Raw genomic sequence first — 21,699 nt, 5'->3', positions numbered from 1 at the left:
ATAATATAATACATCAGAACACAGGCATGATTATCAGCAGCACACAAGCTGATGATTGGAGTTAACAGTATAGAAAGAAAACAGGAATGCAGACAACAGTTTGCCAAGAATGCAGATCACATTTACTGCCAACAAGGGACCAAGAATAATGTCCCAGCTGAATGTTATTTATCCTGAAGGATTTTTAAAAACAATTTCAATTCTAATGATTTATTTGAGATAGTGAACAATGTTTCCAGTATTATACAGTTAATAATTCTGTACTGACTTCAGTACAGTTGGTTATGGATAGCCACAAGATATAAATTTACTCATGCAAAAATATTGCAAAAAAAAGTTATATAATCACCACCTTTGTAAATTAAGTTATAAATCATGGAAACCAAGCATAGTGTGCATTAATGCAAGCTGTTTTCAGGGGCTGTGTGTGGATTTAATTTCACAAGAATAGGTTTTGATCTTCTTAAGAATGGTCCCTTTTCCTTAAAATGACCGTGAAGATTTTTGTTGAATAATGATACTAGAACATTACTAAAGACTAGAGATGCGAGAGAAATTCAATTCAGTTCACATTTAAAGACAATAATTTGCACTTTTCGAAACTATATGCAGACCAAAATATAAACATCCTTCCAAATTTACACTTTTCTGAATTTTGCATTGCAATGCTCTAGAAAAGTAATGTATACAAAAATGCATACATTATAGTAAAGTGTGCATAAAAATACACATATTCATGAAAATGGATTATATTGGGGAAAACTGTTTTTCAAAAGGTGTATATTCAGCCAAACTGTATACAAAGATATTGGGAGAAATTGGCACTAAAATGCTGCTGAGTTTTCCTGAGGGCTTGTGTTAAAACCAGTCAAATCAAACCAACTATTTTCCCCCTTTAACCTCCTCACCCAGGGGTTTGGTGTCAAGGCCAGCTGTTACAAATCAGTGCTGATTGGGTCTAGTGTCCTATAGCGCCACTCCTCTCCATTCGGGGGGGGGGGGGAGGAGACAACCACTAGCAAAGCAAAGCAGGAAGACAGTGACAAAATGTTCAACTGCTTTGCCGTTGACCCGGCTACTGCTCCTTTTCCGCTGCTGGGGGATTGGCTGCTAGGATGCATCTTAAACTGCATCCTAAACTGCCCATCCCAGTAGATTTTGCCATAGTGTGCCCTGCTCGTTTTCTGAGCAGCAGCTACATTCTACTCCTGGCCGTCCATACTTAAATCATATAGGAAGAATATGCATCTTCTTCTGGGGGGTTATATCTCTTAAGTATCTCCCTCCCTCCCTCTTTCTCTTTCTCTCTTTGCTTCATCCCAAGATATTTGTCAGAAAGTTCAATATGAAAGCTTTTCTAGAGGCTTCACTTCACTGATTAATGTTGAAAGATGTGGTTCAGTAGAAAAGTAGAGATGCCACTTTTTCTCTCCCCGGTTTCCCCATAACTATGTTAACCTCCAGTGTATTGGATTTTGCAATGAGTTGAAATGAGAAAAGAAGGTAGAGCCGCGTTCTGCCTGAACAGTAATTTGAGTGAGTATTTCAACTGATTCCATTGGTTTCAAGTGTTCAGATTTCTCACTGGTGCTTCCTTGCTTTGCTAAGCCTCCCCGTCACTTTTCTGTCTGGCTTAATTTTTCATCTCACAAATAAAATAGAACATACCTACTGCTTTTAACAAAATAACCCATTTTCTCTCTTTAGGTTCAAATGCATTTGGTATGATTTCAGAAGTAACAGTGCACCCAACTGAGATTTCAGCAGTCAGTTTAAACAACCACTTCCAAAACATTTATTTATTTATTGAACTCTCTTTACAGGCCATACTTTCAGGTGATATACACAGCATACAAAATTACAATAAGATAAATGAAAGCATCAATAAAAATATTGGTAAAAACATCAATAAATACTGCTTGGTAAAAAAGAAGTCCAGATTGCAGAGGCCAGTCTGAATAACACAGTTTTTAGGAGACATCTAAAAGAAAGCGGGAATGATTCCTGCTGAAATTCCATTGGCAAGGAGATCCACTGGGCAGGATCTACTGCACTATAGGCTCAGTCCCTAGTAAAAGTTTACTATGCATGGGTGACTCCCCCCCCCGAGCTGTATACCCATAAAAATGTAGCTCATAAAAGAGGCGTTCATATTATTTGAATAAATATTATTCCCTAGTTCTATCCTCGCAATAAATAGAGAGGATTAGAATTGCTGCTCCATAGGTCAGGGTTCATTCTTAAGATCACTTAAGGTGCACCATTTACTTCTGAGTCCTCTTTCAGGGAATGCACTTGCAATCCAGATGAGAGAGGTATGGTGAAGAAGTACCACTTCCCACTTTGCCAAAGCATCCTTACGTCAGTTTTCTGATAATTTTATGTAAAATCATGCTTTTTAATTCAGAATAATTATCTAAAGTGTTCTTGCAGTTACTAACGTGAATTACTAACGTGAATTTGAATCAAATGCACTATTTTGGAAGAGTAGGCATAATCAATTCTTTTATCGTTTTTCGGCCTTTTGTAGTAAGTGATAAAAGTGCTCAGTTCTGATAGGGGCTAAGGGCTGTATTAGAGTCGCAAATACTCCTTGAGAAGTACCTACTTCTCTTCCGTCTACTCTCAACCTGTAAGAAATGTCTGGTCAATTGGATTAAAGTAGGAATTTGTTGTGCTAGGTTTTACTTCTCATATTAGGCTAGAAACATTAGGATCTTCTTTTAGACAAAGTCAGACCACTGTTTCATCTATCTTAGTATTGTCTGTGACGACTGGCAGTTGTTCTCCAGGATTTCAGAGAAAGGTCTTTACCAGCTCTTCCTGGAGATGGCAGGAATTAAACATAGGACTTTCTACATCCAAAGCATATGTTCTACCACTATGCTATATATTCCAAGGCTAGAGTCAGCAACCTTTTCAGCAGCCCCTGGTCCTGTGAGTTTCACAGAAGCTCAACAGGCATTAGCAGGAGATATTGCTTATTTTCATGTCTTGTAAAGCTTCATCCATTCATGTCTGAAACTCAAGATCACTTCACTTGGCTCCATGCTCAAACTTTGTGGTGAACCTTCTTTGTAGTGAACCCTGCAGATCAAAGGGATGAAGATAAGTGGAACAATGAATTCTTAGACTCATGAGGTTGTTTGGCTGGCTGCTTCCAAGATTAGCATATCAAAGGGCAGTGAGAGACATCTTATCTAAGGAGTTATTTTTAAAAGGAACAAAGGTTTGGACATAAGGTTCATCCTTAGGGTGGGGTGGGGGAGTCCGCATGGGGGTTAATTCAGAGTTTCCCCAATATCTATTTGTGATGGGATAATGAGATGCTTGTGCGTAAAAGCTGAATCCCTCAGAGCTTTGCATAGGACTCAAAGCTCTGCCTTTATGGGAGCCCTCAAAGCATGACTCCATCAATCGCTGGCAGAATCCGTCAGTGGACACTACCGGAATTTACGCCAACATAAGAGTTCCTTAATGGAAACTCTACATCCGGATTCTCTGCGTGACAGTTTCCTGCGCGGAGTGGGCGACCCCAGCGGAGGTCCTGAGCCCTCCCCGCTGTTCTCACTGGAAGCATCTTGGAGCCATCCCTCCACCTGAGTTTCTGCAGGAACTCTCCCTCTCCCCCTGCTGGTTCCTTCCTCAGCATCTGAGGGTCTCTTGGCCTCCTTGAGCCCTTCCACCACCTGACTCTCCAATGGCAGTTCCCTGACACTATTCTTATAAAAAGCTAGCAGAACAGAGAGAAAGGCTTGACAAAAATGACATCCTTGCCCATGTACAGTGGTACCTTGGGTTAAGTAATTAATTCGTTCCGGAGGTCCATTCTTAACCTGAAACTGTTCTTAACCTGAAGCACCACTTTAGCTAATGGGGCCTCCTGCTGCAGCCGTGCCACTGGAGCAAGATTTCTGTTCTCATCCTGAAGCAAAGTTCTTAACCCAAGGTACTATTTCTGGGTTAGCGGAGTCTGTAACCTGAAGCGTATGTAACCTGAAGCGTATGTAACCTGAGGTACCACTATATAGATTTAACAGCATAGATTTAACAGGGTACCAATACTTCTCATAACCCATACTAAATGTGAAGTATTTCGGTAACAATGGAGCTACACCTCAAAAATAACACAGACCTGCCCCCTGAAAATAGTACGTCCATGTTGCATATCCCCTTCCATAGAGCATTGTACAACTTGCTTCATTACACTGGGTGCTTCCCCTCAAATGTCAGCAGTAGTCAATTACAGTAACTAGCAAAATCTATAGCACTATGTCATCAAAATATGAGGTAAGATGTAATATGAGCACAGAAGGAGGGAGGGGGGATATACTTTTCACCCTTTCATTTTATTATTTTACCTGTTGCATGGCTGTAAAATCTTTTGTGTTGTACTGCTGTGTACTCTCAAAAATGTTTTAAATAAATACATTTATGGAGGGCAGTGAGAAACTCGATCCAATGTTGCCATTTTCTGGGGAGGTCCTGTGTTTCTTATAGATTGTAATTATGCCTGAGCTCTCTGTGATAATGGCTTCTCACCCAGAACTCTGGGTGGGTGGCGGTTGTGGCTTGGCGTGGCTCCTTGTGGCATGAAGGTTATTGTTTTACACTTGTGGCTGGCCATTGCAATCCTCCCCAGCCAGCCGCTGGGGCTTGCGGGATTGCACGCCAAAACTCAATCCAAATCAGTCATTCATGGCTTTTGTTGGGGGTGGGGCAAGAGCAGCAGACCAAAGTGAACAAGTCCTCACTCCTCTCTCTCATGGGGGGGGGGTAAGCCCAATGTGCTGGCATTTACCAGCCCAGTCAGCAAAACAGCAACCTTCCTGCCCATCCTGTATACTGTTCTCTTGGTTGATGTTGCTTAGACCTTGCTGCGGTTGGAAATGGTCATTGTATTCAGGGCCAGGAAGGAATTTGCCTTCAAACAATTTGGCCCTGTTTGATGGTTTTTCCTTCCTCATAGCAATCATCACAACTTTCAGCACATAAAGTATTGGGTGGAATCTTTAATCTGCGAGAGGCCAAGTTACAGGGAACCAGGCAGAGGGCCTTCTCAGTAGTGGCGCCCACCTTGTGGAACGCCCTCCCATCAGATGTCAAAGCGATAAACATCTACCTGACATTCAGAAGACATCTGAAGGCAGCCCTGTTCAGGGAAGTTTTTAATATGTGACATTTTAGTGTATCTTTCATCTTTGTTGGAAGCCGCCCAGAGTGGCAGGGTACAAATAAATTAATAATAATAATAATAATAATAATAATAATAATAATAATAATAATAATAATAATTCTGGGTGTGGGGTGATTTGGTGCATTGCCCCAATCCCATTCAGGTGCAATGTCACAAGGTAAAAGGATATCGGTGGAAGTTTCTGTCCTGAAGCCAAGCAGAGGGCAGTTGGGCCATAAAATTTCCAATCACAAGTGGGGCATGGGGCAGCTTAGTTGACCTGCATCTTGAGATGGTCCTTAACCCAGGCACAACCCTGGTCAAAATTTCCACCTTCAGTCAGGAGACTAATTCTGGATACATGCCCAATGACTGAGCCAAAGCCTACCTACATCTGTAATCAATAAAGTTATGGCCAGTTTTTAATCCCATAAATTTGCTGCGTCAATTTGTTATCATCTCAATACATCAGTCATCTGTCCACAGGGAGCATGCTGTGTTTGGGACTGCAAATGTAACCAGCCACTTTGTACAACCGTTATCTGCATGCCTATCAGCTCATTTTTCCTATTGGCTCTTGACAATAAGTGAAATGGAGTCAGAGTTTGTGACACAGAGTGCCATTACCAAAGCCCCTTTAGAAAAGCTTCCTGTGCCGGCTGTGCTTATGATAGGCAAATCAAAAATAGCCAGGCTCTCCACCATCTCTGCCAAAGCCAAATGGTCAGGCAGATGAACTGACTCTCATCAGAGGCACGTGATCTTGTGAGTACCCTATCATTCCTTTGCTGTTGCTGCCTTCAAAACCTTGATTCAGCCCTTCAAAACATTACAAATGTAGGCTTCTTTAGATGTGCTTTTCGGCTTCTGAGCCCTTAGGACACACAATGATTACCTCTTAAAGCTTCTCTTGGCAAGTGTGATGGATAGAAATGTGCTGTTTTTGAAGATTCATTACACAAAAGCACCGCCTTAGGGTATACATGGAGTATAAGGGCCAAATGTTTTCCATCTCTAAGCCGCACTGAAATAACTGCGAGTGAAACAGTAGACACTTCTCCATGGATAAACTGTCCACATTCATTATGCACTTCAAAAGATCTAAGCTGATATGGCATCTAAAACAATCAATAGGATAACTATTTCTGGAACTTCCTTAGTAACTGAAAGAATGGATTATAATACCTAAGGAAATTCTATCGTTATACTTCTTGCTCAATCAGCATGTGGATTTTGAGTTATAACTAAAGTTTGAAACGGAAAATTGAGTTATAAAGTGAACATTCTGAGCGCACGTCTTGAAGTGTTATGGCTGTGATACAGTTTCTTGTTTTCTCTGGGAATGTATATAACCCCTGTTGCAAACCACTGCTGAGTTCTGGGGTCACAGGTGGGCACCCACAAAATTTTCACTGTGGGTGCCTGGCCTCTGCCACTGCTGCCCATTGCCTTACCTCTAACTGTCTGGCGCTGTGGCGCCTACTGGGCTGGGGCCTCCGCCTCCGCCATGGGGCCTCTATTGAGGCCCGCTGCAGCCATGCTTCTGGGGTACATCTGTGGCCGCAGTGGGCCCCAACAGAGACCCCGTGATGGAGGTAGAGACCCTGGCCCCACCGCAGTGCAAGAGAGCCGAGCAGCAGAGGCCGAGCAGCACAAAATGATGTGTCATCATGATGTTACGTCACATCTCATGCGCCGCTGGGCACCCAGAGTCTGGGGCCCAAGTCAGCGCCTCTGTCTGAGGGTGAACTCGAGATGCTACTTCTTAACTTCAGAGCTCTATGCAGCAGGGATGGGGAACCTGTGGCCATTCATACATTGCTCCCAACAGTCCCAGCCAGCATGAAGAGATGGTGTAGTTCAGCAACTCAGGAGAGAGACAGGTTGCACACTCTTGCTATACATCCTTGGTCTGAGATATACTGAAGAGACAGAACCCCGTCTCAATTAAGTACCTTCCCTTTCAATGAGCTCTGATAGCACTGCAGGTAACATCCTTCTCTTATATTAGAAGTTCTTCATTGTCTGTACCTGTGGAACACTTTACCAGCTGAGATCTGCCATATCTGGAAGCATGTCTTTCTTAAGTGAGCTTTTGAGACCTTTATTTGTAGACTGTTTTTTTCATATAAGTGTCCGTCAAATTGATTTTACACAGTATGTTTCATCCTATCTACTAGTTCCTTTTGATTGATTTATTCAATTGGTCATAGTTATTTCATAATAATTGTATTTTATAATAACTGTATTCAACTTTAGTTTAAGTTTGTTTGTTTTCACCCTAAGAAACTAAATAAATTGAAAAGTGGGTTATAAATTGTCTAAACATTAAAGAAATAATCTTTTTAATGGATCAAATGATTCCTACAAAAAGTAGAAATGGAATTTTTAAAATGCAGTTGTGATTTGTTATAATTGACAGGGAGTTAATGCATAGAGAGATAAAAGGCTAAGCAAACTGCAAAGTGGTCTTAATGAAACATTTGGTCGAAGAATACATTTCCCCTGCATCAGTGCACTGTACATTAGCTCACTAGACCAGCTCAAAAAGGGCAGCTTGTCAGAAATTAGGGGGCATCCAGTCACAGATATCTGTGCTGCACAATCTGTTCCTACTTTCACCACATCTTTCTTTCTTCTGATATTGCGAATCATAGCTGTCACTTCAACCCACAAAAGAGAAGCAAAGAAATCTACTGAGGCCAACCCTGGAATAAGAACACAGAGCAAGAATGGGGAACCTGTGTCTTTTTCCAGCCCCATAAACCAGTGATTGATTCAGGCATATTATTTGATGCTCATGTGATATATAGAGAGAATGGAGGGGGAGGTCACACCCTAGTTGTCTGGTCTCTGCCATGCCAAGCCTTCTGCATTTGGCCTACTCTTTGAGATACCCTTCTTGCTTAGCAGTAACATCATGTCTTCCTCTCCCAAATTATCCATGGCATTTGACCAAAGAAAATGTCCATGCACCATGTTCTGCTGTATATACTTGTGTATTTATTCGGTATGCATTGTGAACTGCATAGTAAAAGGCTTTGTAATAGTCCAGTTAAGCATATAGAACATTAACTACGGTATATGTTGTTCTGCTCTGGGTATTTAGCTCTCTTAAGAACTTTGGTGTTTCTGTTGCTCAGATTTCTTCATGGCATAATATAAAGGTGTTTATGCAAACAGCTTTCATTCATTTGCAGGAAGAGTACAGTCACATGCAGCAGAAACAGGCCCTGCCAAAATTTTGCTTGCCAACCACACAATCCACCAGCCACATCTTTGATCTCTATGTGAAGCGGCTCTGTGAATATACCAGTGTATGGGGCTAGCAAGTATGGCCCCATGATTCCCCTCATGCATTCCTTGAAAGATGAGACATCATCTGAACTCCACCCCACCAACCCCAATAGTTAAGCAGGTTGGACCTCTCAAATGAATTGAAGTCTTGGTTCTTCCAAAGGTGCAACAGACTGCATCTGCTGGGTCAGTTATACACCTTCCTAGGAGATGTTCACAAGCACTGTGGCATAATGATGCTGTCAGGAAGTGTGTTTCTGGAGAGTTTGCCTAGCAACAATCTAGGCAAAAGTAAAAAATAAATCCTTGTTCCACCATGTCTGACTGGGTATGCTCAGTGCCCAAGGCTGCCTTACCCAAAAGCTTTACAGGGTCAAATGGTCCATTAGTGCATTCAGGGTTTATTCCAGCACACAAACACCTTATCCAAGCAGTGGCCATGAGGGAAACAAATTATTTAGTAAAGACCTTGCTGGTCCTTCTATTAAATAAGATGAAGCTATCCAGCTCGAGTACGATTTTTTTTTGTACAGACATCATTTAGTGCATCATCATTTATTAATTTTTAATTTCATTATCACATGTTTTACCAACATGGGAGACACCCTTTGGATCGTCTGCCTCAGGCACCAAAACATCTTAGTGCATGTCTAAGTAAAGGGGACTGAATGCTTCAAAACACTGGTGCGCCAAAGGAATGTTATCCAGACTCATGGAATCATTTACTTACCCTATAAAGCAGCATGATATTATGGCCATCAGAGCAAGAAAACACCAAAGCCTAGGTATGCCTGGGCGCTTGTTTTGCACTCTTGTTGATTGACATCCATTTCAATAGCAATGTAATCTGCAATGTGATTATAGGTGACTGGGAGGACACATCTCCTGAAAATTTTTTATCTCAACGTTTTGCTAGTTTTACCTTGTTTTCATATTATCTGCTCTCTTACAGAGAAGCAGTTGCTTCACAATTAGTATGTTTTCTTGTATTCACCATTTGCTTGCTTGCTTTTTTTTTAAACAGGGTGGGTGTCGATCCAGATGAGGATCTGAAGACAGAAACTGCTACTCAGGCAAGTTGCAATCTAAAATAGAAACATTTGAAAGAAATCGGTGTTCAAACACATGTGCTTCACAGACTTTTAAAAAAAAAATCTACTGTAACTTCCGGGAACCCCAAGGGAAATGACCACTTTTGCCCCCAAAATCACAATATTCTGACGTGAACTTCTTGCATTCTATTGACTCCCAGACTGTAAAATGAAATATAGTTTGATGGGGAGTTTCCAATGAACATGAATATATGTTGAAGAATAGCAGACTTTATGTTTTGGTATAATGAATGTCATTTGTAATCTGATGCATTTTTCATAATAAAAGCACTTCAGAAAATAGTTTAATCCCCAGGAATAAATCAGGGAATTATATATTATTCAGATTCTAGGTCCAAGTCTAGGTCAGGATATTATAAATGTGGACAAAGTCTAGGTCAGGATATTAGAAATGTGGACCAAGTCTAGGTCAGGATATTATAAATGTGCATTTGCCATTTTAACATAACTGTCTGAATATATTTTAATACCATCTGTCTCTTCTGGAGTCTGTGGACTCTATTCTGAGAACTGAGCAGTTCCTGGCAAGGTTGAGCATGGAGAGTCAATCCCTAGTTTTTAGCACGTGTTCAATCATTTCTGCAATTACCCCATGCATAGCAGTTTCTTGCATCTTCACCATTCCACCATTCCTATGATATGGGCAGTACCCACATGTGGAAGCTATCCACAGAGCTCAACAGAACCATGTTTGCCCCTTTTCCTTTTCTTCATCTGGCCCCCTTCATCTGTGCAAGGCAACATGGATAACTTGCATCACATTAAGAGGAAGGGCTAGATAGGCATATGTAAGATGCACAGACTCCCCCCCCCCCCGTATCAGCCTATTGTGCTACTTGCATGGGTGCCATACATTCATGCTGCTAGTCTCTAAAGCAGGGGTGGGGAACCAATGGCCTTCCAGATGTTGCTGGACTACAGCTCTCCTCATCTCCAACCATTGGCCATGCTGACAGAAGTTGATAGGAGTTGGAATCCCACAACATCTGAAAGGTCACAGGTTCCTCACTCCACAGATTATATAAGTGCCCTTGTAAGGTTGTGGGCATTTCCAAACTATTGCTTTGTCACTTTCAGGAAGGTGACAAGAGCCTTCTCTTGAAGTGGGGACTACTTCTGTCTTGTAGCCAGCAGTCAAGAATAGTCCCCTGGACTCACATTGGCATGGTTAAAGTCAGCAGTGGTTGGCGGGACAATGCTGGCAGGGCAGGGTTGTGCACCTGGCTTCCCGACACTGAGTGTCGCAGCCTCTTACTGAGAGTGGGGGTACCGGGAGCAGCCACGGCAGTGGAGTCAATTTGATGCTCCTGCCACTGTGCCCACAGCATGCTGCACTTCCCCTTGTCTCACCCCTCCTCTTAGTAAACGGCAGCAATGCAGGCACACAACCTTCCAGCACCAACCAGTCAACCACTGCAGTTTACATCACGTTATCCTTATCGAAGCATTCACAACTTTTTGTGCCACGTCAGATCTGTCACTTCCCAGTGCATTTATCACTTGCCCTGCGATGGACTCGTAGCTCATTTATTTCCACTCATCCACTAATAGTCTTTCATAATGCAATATTGTGAGACCATCAATAATGTTCAGGAATAATTGAATGCAGCCACTTCGCTGTGTTTCAAGCATGTTTAGAATACAAAGCTAGCCTTGATGTACACCAGCGGGGGAAAGGTTATCATTAAGTTTCCTCATTTATTTAGTTAATTAAAAAAAGGAAGAATTATTTCCTGTCTGCCCGCCATAAAAGACCTGAAGCTTTGCAGATACAACTAGAAAAGGTTGCAAATAGCAACAGTATTCATGAAATCTTAAAGCAGTAATAATAAAAATACAAATAGCAAAAAAATCACAGCCAAAAATAAATAAATCCTAATCACCATTTAAATCTTAACTAACAAATTCAGCCTGCTTTCTAAAAACAATGATGATAGTACCAGGTAAATATGTCTAGCAAGTGAGTTCCATGATTGTGGCACCACCCAGGCCTAGTGTCAGGGGTCAGCACCAAGGTAGAGGGTGGAGCCCACCACTATACGGTAGAGGCTACTGTATATGGTAGATCCAGTGAATCTGGGCAACATTCAACTAGCTAATTCCTTCAGTGCAAGGACTTTTGGCTGTACATCCCTTCCCTCTTCTCTCCCCTTGCCCCCAGGGGGTCCAGTGGAGATGGGGAAAGTGCAGGGTTTATGTAGGGAATGGAGGGGAAAGTTCTGTTTTGCAAGTGGAAATCCTTGTGCTGATACAATGTGTATATTGGTTACTGTCCACCCTGTCTGATAGTCACCTGCCTTATCCCCAAAGACAGTTGTGATCAGTGAGGCTGTGCAGATGGCTCAGTGCTGCTCACCTGCCTTCTGAACACCAAGCACTGCTGCTTGTTATTGAGAGAGAGGAGAATGGGGAACAAGGCATGGTGCAGGTATAGGTGTAGAGTCAATCTGATGCTTCTGCTGCTGTACCTGCACTGCACCTCAACCTACCCCCCTCCACCAAAACTGGCAGCAATGCTCAGTGTTTAGAAGGCAGGTGAACAATCTCACCCTGACTGCACAATCCCACTACCTGCTACCACCCAAAGATAGGGCACATGGAGAAGGACATCTGGTGAGGATTTCATTTCCAAACAAATTCATATAAATGTCATTTCCGTGGACATTAGGAAGGGCTACATGCTCTCTTATAGAACTCTGGTGTTGTTGCTATTAGGAAAAAAATGAAATCTAATTTCTTCCTTACGATAAACAAGTATATTTTGTAAGAGTCATTCATTTGGCTTGTAAGTGCATCTCCTTGGAGACACTTTTTATAGTACATATTTTGTTCAGGTGTTTTGGAAGAACACTCTGGGCCTCTTGTCAAGTCCCAGGGGAGAGGTGGCTAACTTAATGAAGATTATTTGGTATTTTAAACTCCTTTATTATATTGAAACTGGTTATCGTTATCGCTGTCCCCCCCACTCTCTGGAGCAGATTTTGCAGATGCTCAAGGAACTACATGGGAGAGGAGGAGGACATTCGGTTGCACAAGGAAAAGTCAGTGACACGTGTGGAGCAGTAGTGTTGAATACAACCCTATATGGTCTGGGGTGTTTCAATAAAAGTCAATATAATACAAGAATATAATATAATAGCCAAAATAATAAGGAATTTGGGGTGTGCATCCCAAAATACGTTTGGGGACACTGTGTATGATATACTCACACCTCCAGGAAAGTGTCCCATTTGAGACGGTCTTGAATCACATCTGACTAATATTTGCGTGTTGAGGTCTCCAAGCCACCCCCCAAATAACTCACAACGCACACTTAATTTTTGTTTAAGGTTTTTGGCATAATTTTGGCCGCAACTTTATTTAAATACAAAACCGTGAGTGGTTGTTTAGGCATTGGTTAAGACTATCTGTCCCCCCGCCTGGGGACAGAACTGACTTCCGGGCACCACCGAAAGACAGTGCGGGGGAAAGCAAGTCGGGGAAGAATTGGAGCTGAGACACAGACCCTCAACTCTCACCCGCCTGCTCCCCGAAGGCTTGCCGGCCCTAGTCCCATTCCAGGGATTGGACGAAAAGATGGCAAGCCCCAGGATTCCTTTAACGGAATTCCCTTTCCGCAGCAACCATGGAGGGGCAGGCCCAGCCTATCCTAACCCCTCCATGGAGGGGCAGGCCCAGCCTATCCTAACCCCTCCTCCACCAATTTATAACCAATGCCTAACCACAACCTTACAAGTTGTGACGATTTGCTACACAGTAGGCAAAAACCAAATGGCCCAACCAATCAGCCAGATGGACAAAATTCCTACCAGGCCCCCGCTCCAAAGCAGACGACCCCATGACAGGCATAGCAAGGTCAAAGCAACAACCCCTTACTTTAGGGCGGGTGGGCGGGTGATCCGTTGCACACAGCAAAGAGAAAGCTCCAGGCTGCATGCAGAGTATTTAAACATTTTACCCCTCCCAGCAAAATTGCAACATAACTTTTACCCCAGCAACCCAGTGAACCAATCACTGCCCCAGGCCATCTTTAGAGACCCTGCCTGGTAACAGAGGGGTGGCTCAGCAGACCCCACCGCAACACGTGCTTTCTATGAAGGAGAACACGCTTTCTTGGAAAACTAAAAGAACTCCTATACAGAGAACTTCACGTGGCAGCAGACAGACACTAAATGAATAAACAAATGCTTTATTCATTAATACATACATATTCTAGTCCCTTCCTATGTACAGGAAGGGGGCCAGGAGATGCAGTGCAGAACAGGAGACATCTCCAGCAATAACTAGCCACTTTGTTCGGGATTATATATAGAATCATAGAATTGTAGAGTTGGAAAGAACCTTGAGGATCATCTAGTCAGGACTATGCAGCTGTTCCATACAGGGATCAAACCTGCAACCAGTAGTACCACGCTCTAACCAATTGAGCTGTATGTGTAGTATATCATTCAAAGCTACAGAGACATTTCCACGGGGTGCACTACAGGACAGTGCTCCCCAGTCATCTTGTAAAACAACAGAGTGCATTTGAAATCAATGAATAAAATCTTAGAAACTAATTCCAGTGTTGGTTTTCTCACATGGCATGAGAAGGTGGACAGGAGGAAGGAAACATGTCATAATTATTGGAAGATTGTGATCCCCATAGCAATGACCTTTTTGTAAGCTATAAACAAAAATAAAATGAAATAAAACCAAATGACATCTAAGCTTGGCAGGAGCAAAATAGAAAGTATTCCCACCACAGCAATGGAGAAGAAATACTGTTTTTATTGATCACAGAATACAGTGTCCCTCAGCAGCTTTTTTTAAAAAAAATGAATCATTAATAAAAATAAATGCTGAGTTATTCTATGTGAGTACTGATGCAGCAAAGAAAAATATGGTGCATGATCCAATTTGCTCAAAAACAGATCCATACCCAAAGATTAAAATCCTACATCACTGCAGGAGAAGACGGGTAAACAAAAAAGAAGTTAAATTTAGTTTATAGGTCAATCTAGTAGTCTCACTATGCTGTCGTTGGTAGGATTGCCATATTTGAGCAAAGTTGTTGAGCTTTGAGATATTTTTAAGAAAAATCACCAAAAACAACACTCCCGACATATGTTGCTATACATCCAGATTTTCCAAGACATTTCAGTGATTTCCATCTGGACTCTGCTTCCAAATGCAGTATTCCGGATATATCTGGGAAATTCCAGACGTATGGCAACCCTAGGCCTTGGAAACAGCCAAATTCATAGAAGATAAGGCTATCAGTAACAACTATTTAATTATTTAAATGATTATAGACTGCTCAATGAAACATACAGCTAACAAATGACAAGAAGGTCAATAAAACATCAATAGATACTAGTCACAATGGTTGGTTCCCATGATGGTTGGTGTGGTATTTATTCCTCCATGCTTTTACCATCCTCTCCTCTATGGCTAGGGAACATTTGTGGAAAGTGCTCCCTTTGTGCCACTTGGGATTCCCATATATCTGTAATTCCCCATACATAGCTGTGATTCGGACGTATGGTGAGCTTTTAAAAGCTCAACAGCTTTTGTGTCTGGATTTTCACTTTTTGAAATATGGCAGCCCAACACTTGCATTTTGAGCAGGTGTGACTCAAGAGATAGGATTTCACTGTTAGTCTACTATTGATTGTCACGCTGGCCACGTGACCCGGAAGTGTCTCCGGACAGCGCTGGCCCCTGGCCTCTTGAGTGAGATGGGTGCACAACCCCAGAGTCTGTCAAGACTGGCCCGTACGGGCAGGGGTACCTTTACCTTTTACCTACTATTGATTTGTAATGGTTGTAAGGGGTTACTTGTGTGTAAGTTGCCTGCTAGTTGTGTCCGATTGCCTGGTTCACCATGCCTTGGCTGACAGCCCACACTCCGTGGCCGGCCAGTCGCTTGCAGAATCTGTCAGTGGGCGTTTCTTGAACCTTTTCCAGCATAAGAGCTGTTTGACGCCAAGTCTCCTCCTATTTTCCCTGCGCGGAACTCGTCTGCGCAAGTAAGGGGAAGGCAGGGGTGTGCCAGCGCTCTCTCCACTAGTCTCTGATGCAGGGTCTGGGAGACCAGTCTCCAATTCCTCCATCTCCCTCCCTTCTCTACTGGTGTTGCGCTGAATTCCTTCCCCCCTGCTGGTCCCCTCTCCGGCATCGCTCTGGAGCCCTGCCTCCGCCTCTCGCTCTGATGTCAGTTCCCTGACATGATTTGTAATACCCAAACTTTGGCCACAAGCCTCCAGACAGTTCTCCTGCAGGTAGATCCCAATGAACTTGATGGGAGCTGCACACAGGAAGGTGCCTTATACACTGGTCCATCTAGCTCAATAACATCTGGTTATTACCTGATGTACACTGGCTGGCAGCTGCTCTCCGGGGTTTCAGACAGAGTTTTCTCCTCACCCTACCTTAAGCCTCAAGGGATTGAACCTGCGACCTTCTGTATGCAAAGCAGATGCTCTACCACTGAGCCATGCCCCTTCCTAAGATGGCTGGCGAAGTTAAGCAGACCTGAATGGAAGACCTCCCTGGAAACGCCATATATGAATCATTCAATTCCATGGTGCGGGGGGAGGTGGGATATAAGTATACTTTGTAACTAACAGTACGATCCTAACAATGTAAGTTCTATTGAATTCAATGGGTCTTACTCCCAGGTAAAGGAGGTCAGGATTGCAACCTACGTGGTAGCTGGTCTCTTAATGGTAAGCAACTGTAGTTGCTGTTCTTTTTTAAAAAAAATCTGTTTCTGAGCCCTTCTTAATAGTTAATCTGCTTAGTTTAAGATATAAATGGTGAACTGAAATGTGTTTAAAATGGCTTACTATTTTAATTTATCTTAGCTGCTGCTTATAAAACATCTGCAGGTGTTTTTTTAAAAAAAACCTTTTGCAAAAATATATTATTGCAGGCTGCAAATAACCTGGAAAGAAACACAACCAAAGCAGAAAGCGCTTGGCTCTTCAGAATATGGTATGGTTTTGACCACAAGTATCCTTTTATCATGCAAGTACAGTGTGAAATTGAATCATATTGTTGCTACTGGGGGGAAATTGTGGCAGGGAGTTTAAGGTAAGTCCTGAGATAGAGAAACACTGTTTTAAAACATTTCTAGAGACTAAGATTGAACAATTCTCAGTACACCTTACCTCAATAAAGGCATATTCGGTGTGTATGACAAATTATGACTCCATTGTCTCTCGTGACAGACAGGTGCCAATAATAATTCTGAAACTCTTGGAAATAAAATAGTTGTTTATTTACTTGTGACACTTACTATCCTGCTTTTTAAATTTTTACCTATACAAGTCTGCAAGGTGACTTTCTTGGGTGGGGGGGATGGGACCTGAATAACAGGTTGTATCCATTTGGTATCCCATGGCCTTCCATCAGTGGAATAATGAGTGAACACCCATCATTCCTGACCAATGGTCATCTAGACTATGGCTGATGGGAACTGGAGTCCAACAACATCTGGAAGGCTCCATGTTGTCTACTCCCTTCAAATCCAATATATCCTCAACAGATTTTTATTTTTTTTACAGGCAACTCTAACTTTTATTGCTTCCCACAGTAGATAATTACTTTTCCCTTTGAAAATCCGTTATTGAAGTCATGATATGGAAAGATACTCATATGAAAACTGTGAGTAAATAAGATTTCAGATATAGTGTTCTACCATTTTTTTTTTCCGGGCACAGCTAAAAATTCAATTTGCACTGCAGTATAAAAGGAAAAGGTGTTTAAAAATTAATGCCAAGTGGCATCAGAGCAGGCTTTAGAAACATGCTGATGCCATTTCTTCTTCAGAAAGAAAACTCTGTGACTATGGATATCTTAAAGGTTATAAGCAATATACTGTACACCAATAGATGCAGGAAAAGAGGGGGAAATGAGGGTAGAAAGTGAGGCTCAAACTATACGTTATCTACTTCTATCCACTTTTTTAAAAATTGCCTGAGTCAATGTGAAGGAAGGTTGGCCATGGAGGCAGCTTAAGGCTCTCTCTTCCAACTCCAAATCATTTTCATTTTTGTTTGGTGAGGGAAAACGTACAGAACACTGTACTTTCCACTCTCAGCAGAAAATACACAATATCCCTGCATCTTCTCCCCCCCCCCCCCTGCAGGTGAAAAGACAGCTTAGTGAGATGGCTTTTGAGATATTAAAGGGAAAGGGTTACTGAAATATACTCCGAGTCGAGAGTGGATTTCATGCTCTTTATTCAGCTCATAGTGGTGAGGAGGAATGGAAGTTCCCCCACAATATCTGCTTTATATACATTATTTTCACAATGGGCTGCACATGATTGGCTAATTCCAGGATTCTCCTGTAGGCCAATCAGGTTGTGGATTCACTTCCACCTGGAGCTGGATTGGGTGGCTCCTGCGGACCAGTCATACTGCTGCATTGTTCTAGGACCAATCAGACTGCTGCATTTTGGATCCTATTCAACTCAGTACATAACAGTTACAAAGTGTTTCCCAATCTGCTCATTCTCCATCCTGACTTACAGCCCAACTGAACTAGTACTAGTTAAATCAGACAGGCACCTGCAATTCTGATATTTCATCAGCTGCTGAAAACGCTTCCTCCCTCCCGCCCCAAGTATTTCTAAAGAATTGATTTAATTCAGTGATGGCCATTTGTTCTGTACCGTATGATTTTCTCATTTAATGGTGTTTGAAGGATTTTATCGTACATAGCATTATTATCTTACAGGCTGGTGGTTAATCAATATTCTTATAATTAAATAAAATACTACATTTTGTGAGGGAAGGAGACAAGGCAGCAGCGTGTGCCTGAGAAACAGGAAACAGGGAGTAGAGGAAAAGTGTTAGCTTTATAGGAAGAGTTAAGAGCAGTGAGCAAGTTCATACTTTAGGCAAATGTCAAATGAATTAAAAATTTGGAAGAGGAATGGATGAGGAATGGATGAGAGTTGGAGAAGGGGCAGTTGAATCTCTAATATAAATGCTTAATTGATTGTTCCTGAGGGGGTTCTGGCCTCTTCTTCCAAGCAATGCTTAAAATGGGCAGAAGGAACTCACATTCCTGGATTAAGCTGCAAACCTGGGTAATGCATTTTTGACAGGCCTTTTGTTGACCAGTTGATTTGTGGTGTTCCGTGCTTCAAACAAAAGTCATTTATGTTTGAAAAGAATTTGGAAATGACTTTTGAAATGAAAGCAATTCTACATTTTAAGAAGTTATTTCTCCCTTCTGTCATAAACAGTAATCTTTCTCTTGCATTCTCACTTACCGCAACCGCTGCCCTGCAATTATCGTACAAATGTATTTTCATTTTAAAGTAGCATTTTTACATATTATTCCTGCCAGCAGCTATATGCTCAAACCTCTGAAGAAATGAACAGTTCAAGCTGCTCTGGCTAGGTCTGATAAATCTAAGCATTTTCACATGCTGAATCGCTCTCTCTGAAAGATGTTCTAATTCCTTAGAGACATAGCAATTATCTCAATGAGATGGTTCTGCAATCTGTTTGTCCTTCCCTTTGCAAGATCAGCTACAGAATTCAAAAGCATCAAGTAATGTATTGATCATGCATCACTAAGAGCATATTGAGTTGGTCAAACAATATAGTCAGTAAGATTGCTCATGCTCAGGGTCTGATGGATCTCCATATTTAGGTTTGGAAAGTGTTCATCTACCCACCTACAGGCCAGATTGATTATGACTTTGGGTGGTTATTCCTTCCTTGGCAGCATAAAGCTTCCCTCTCTTTCACAAGACATAGTGAACTATTTCCCCAGTAAGTACTGTTCTTCTTTGATTATGTTTTACTGTGGTTTGTATTGGGCAGAGGCAAGTTCTCCCTGGGCAGTAAGCCTAGGCTTGTACCACTTTGTGCTGTTTTCTGTATGGAGAATGTATTCAGTCCTGTGAACCCTCTTTTGAAAACTGAAGAGCTATTGCCTAGACATGGACTTTCTACTTCACTGAAAACTGGACCTCAGTTGATCTATAGACAGAGTATGGTCCTTTATTGGATGGGAAAGGGAAGGTGATGGACTAGTTATCTCTCTGCAGACTCAGACAATGATAAGAGTTTATAGGACATCTCCCAGTGGGCAGACCTTCAGTCATTCCATTTCCAATGTTCAGGCACAAGGGTGGTTGCTTACGTAGCCAAAACGCCAACACCCACGCACAAGAAGAAGGTATGAGCAGGCTTGTAGGAACCCTGAGACTTGCAGAAATAAAAAAAAACCCAAAAACAACTCTTTTAAAAGATTAAAGAACCACTACAACCCCAGAAAAAAACCAGTATAATGAGTACTGAATATACTCAGCAGCCACAGGTTGCAGACTTACTTACCGTTGCAGTGGGATGGAAAACTGGCTGGGAAGATAAATGGGATGGACTATTATACAGGAGGGCATGACTGGCTGGAACAGTAAGCAGGAACGCTCCACACAACATTTTATTGAAGATCCCACTCATACCATATATACCTTGCTATGAGGATGTGAGAATTAATCCAATGGAGCCCAGCTGCTCCAGGAACCTTCATCTCAACCAGAGAGCCACTGGATCCTAAACCTCCACATCCCAATAGATCTTACTATCAGATTGCTCCCATTCTTATCTTGGTTTTTTCCCCAGCCTGCCATATGTCACTGCTTTTGTAGTATAAGAGAACAGCCAACTCTCATGAAAGTCTAGGGGGGAAATGCTAAATATCCTACCATTAATTTGTCTAATCTGAGGTGTTTTTCACATTTTAGGTAGCATCTTTCACTGGGCTTCAAATGGGATTTCATATATTAAACACATGAGGGAGTTTAGGATCACTGAGCATAGCCACAGACGAATACAGCTCCCAAGAACATCTTCCTGACTGTGTTTGAGGGATAGGGATTTCCCTGTCACATTTGATGTGCTGTTTACCATGCAGAACTCCAGTGGAAGACGGGTAGAGCCCAGTAGCTATCTTATGAAGATGCTGTCATTGAGATAGAAATGTGAAGGGAGAGGACAGGGCTTTATGAGAAGAGTGCAGAAGATGGTGCAAGGAAGGGAAGGGTCATGTTGGAGCAGAAACCACATCCAATAGAGAAGAGGTAGGTGGCATGACTTCTTGGTCTTTGAATGGGGGGGGGGCATAAGCACTGTCTGCAGAAGGTATGTCTTGCACTGTAGCTTGCAGAAGAGGAAAAAAATCCTTTACTTTGCTCACCGAAAGCAAAGCTCTTGCATTGCAGTGGAGGAAGAGCTGACAATCAAAGGGAATTTCTTCTTATGATCTTGAGCTGAATCTGCCCTTTATCACAGGCTGTCACTGTCATCCTATGGACAACTACTTTGAAAGAGACAGAAGATGGTTTATCAACAATTCAGGAGTGGGAAATGATGGCTCCTCTAATTTCAATCTCAGCAGCTTTGAAGTAAGATCCACTTTAAAACCACTTTACAGACTTTGCAACTGATAGTAATATTATTCTGCCTTGAATGGAAAAATAGCCTCATGGGGACTAGGACATGCATGCAGGTACAGACCAACGTAACAGTAATAACACAAATGTTGAACAAAGGCAATTGAAATGTGACTAAGCCACATGAAGCGCACATTTGTAAGACTGGAGAAAGAAATGAAATGGGCAGAATTATGAGACATCAAGGACATCAAGAAGCTGTCTAAGCATAATTTTGCTCAATTTGCTGCAAGGCCATTATGTCAAAGAAAGGGGGTCATGCAATGGCACATGCTCCAGCCTTCAGAATAGCCTGCTTTCGACTCCCATTGCCACAGATGCTTCAATTTTGGGTTGGAAAGGGAGGGGAATGACACTATTTAAGAGAGCACTTTTTATTCAGGGCTACCAGTTGCTGTTCTATACAATATATTCTGGAAAACCCATTTAAATCCAGTGTGCATTAGCTGAACGTCTGTCCCCAGAAAACTGGTGGAAAGTATTGTTAAAGTTGGAATAACCAAGTATATAGAAGAACAAGCCTCAGCGAAGCTGAGCCAGCATGGCTTCTGCAAGGGCAAGTCCTGTCTCATGAACCTAGATTTCTTTGAGGGTCTCAACAAGCATATAGATAGAAATCATCTGGTTGACATAGTGCATTTGGACTTTCAAAA

At 42.1% G+C, this 21,699-nt stretch overlaps 1 protein-coding gene across 1 annotated transcript in view; it reads left to right on the top strand.

Moving 5' to 3' along the window:
- Positions 1–21,699, top strand: part of SLC9A9 (solute carrier family 9 member A9) — a 273,537-nt gene that overhangs the window by 202,345 nt on the left and 49,493 nt on the right. Inside the window, exons 13-14 of the mRNA XM_083739541.1 lie at positions 9,498–9,546; positions 16,502–16,581. Coding sequence (XP_083595667.1) covers positions 9,498–9,546; positions 16,502–16,581 — 129 coding nt within the window. The remainder of the gene's footprint in view (positions 1–9,497; positions 9,547–16,501; positions 16,582–21,699) is intronic.

Source organism: Podarcis gaigeae (assembly GCF_964106915.1).
Source record: "Podarcis gaigeae genome assembly, chromosome: 5".
Classification (NCBI taxonomy): domain Eukaryota; kingdom Metazoa; phylum Chordata; class Lepidosauria; order Squamata; family Lacertidae; genus Podarcis; species Podarcis gaigeae.
The sequence above is the reverse complement of the archived record's forward strand: the minus strand, read 5'-3'. Positions and strand labels throughout refer to the sequence as shown.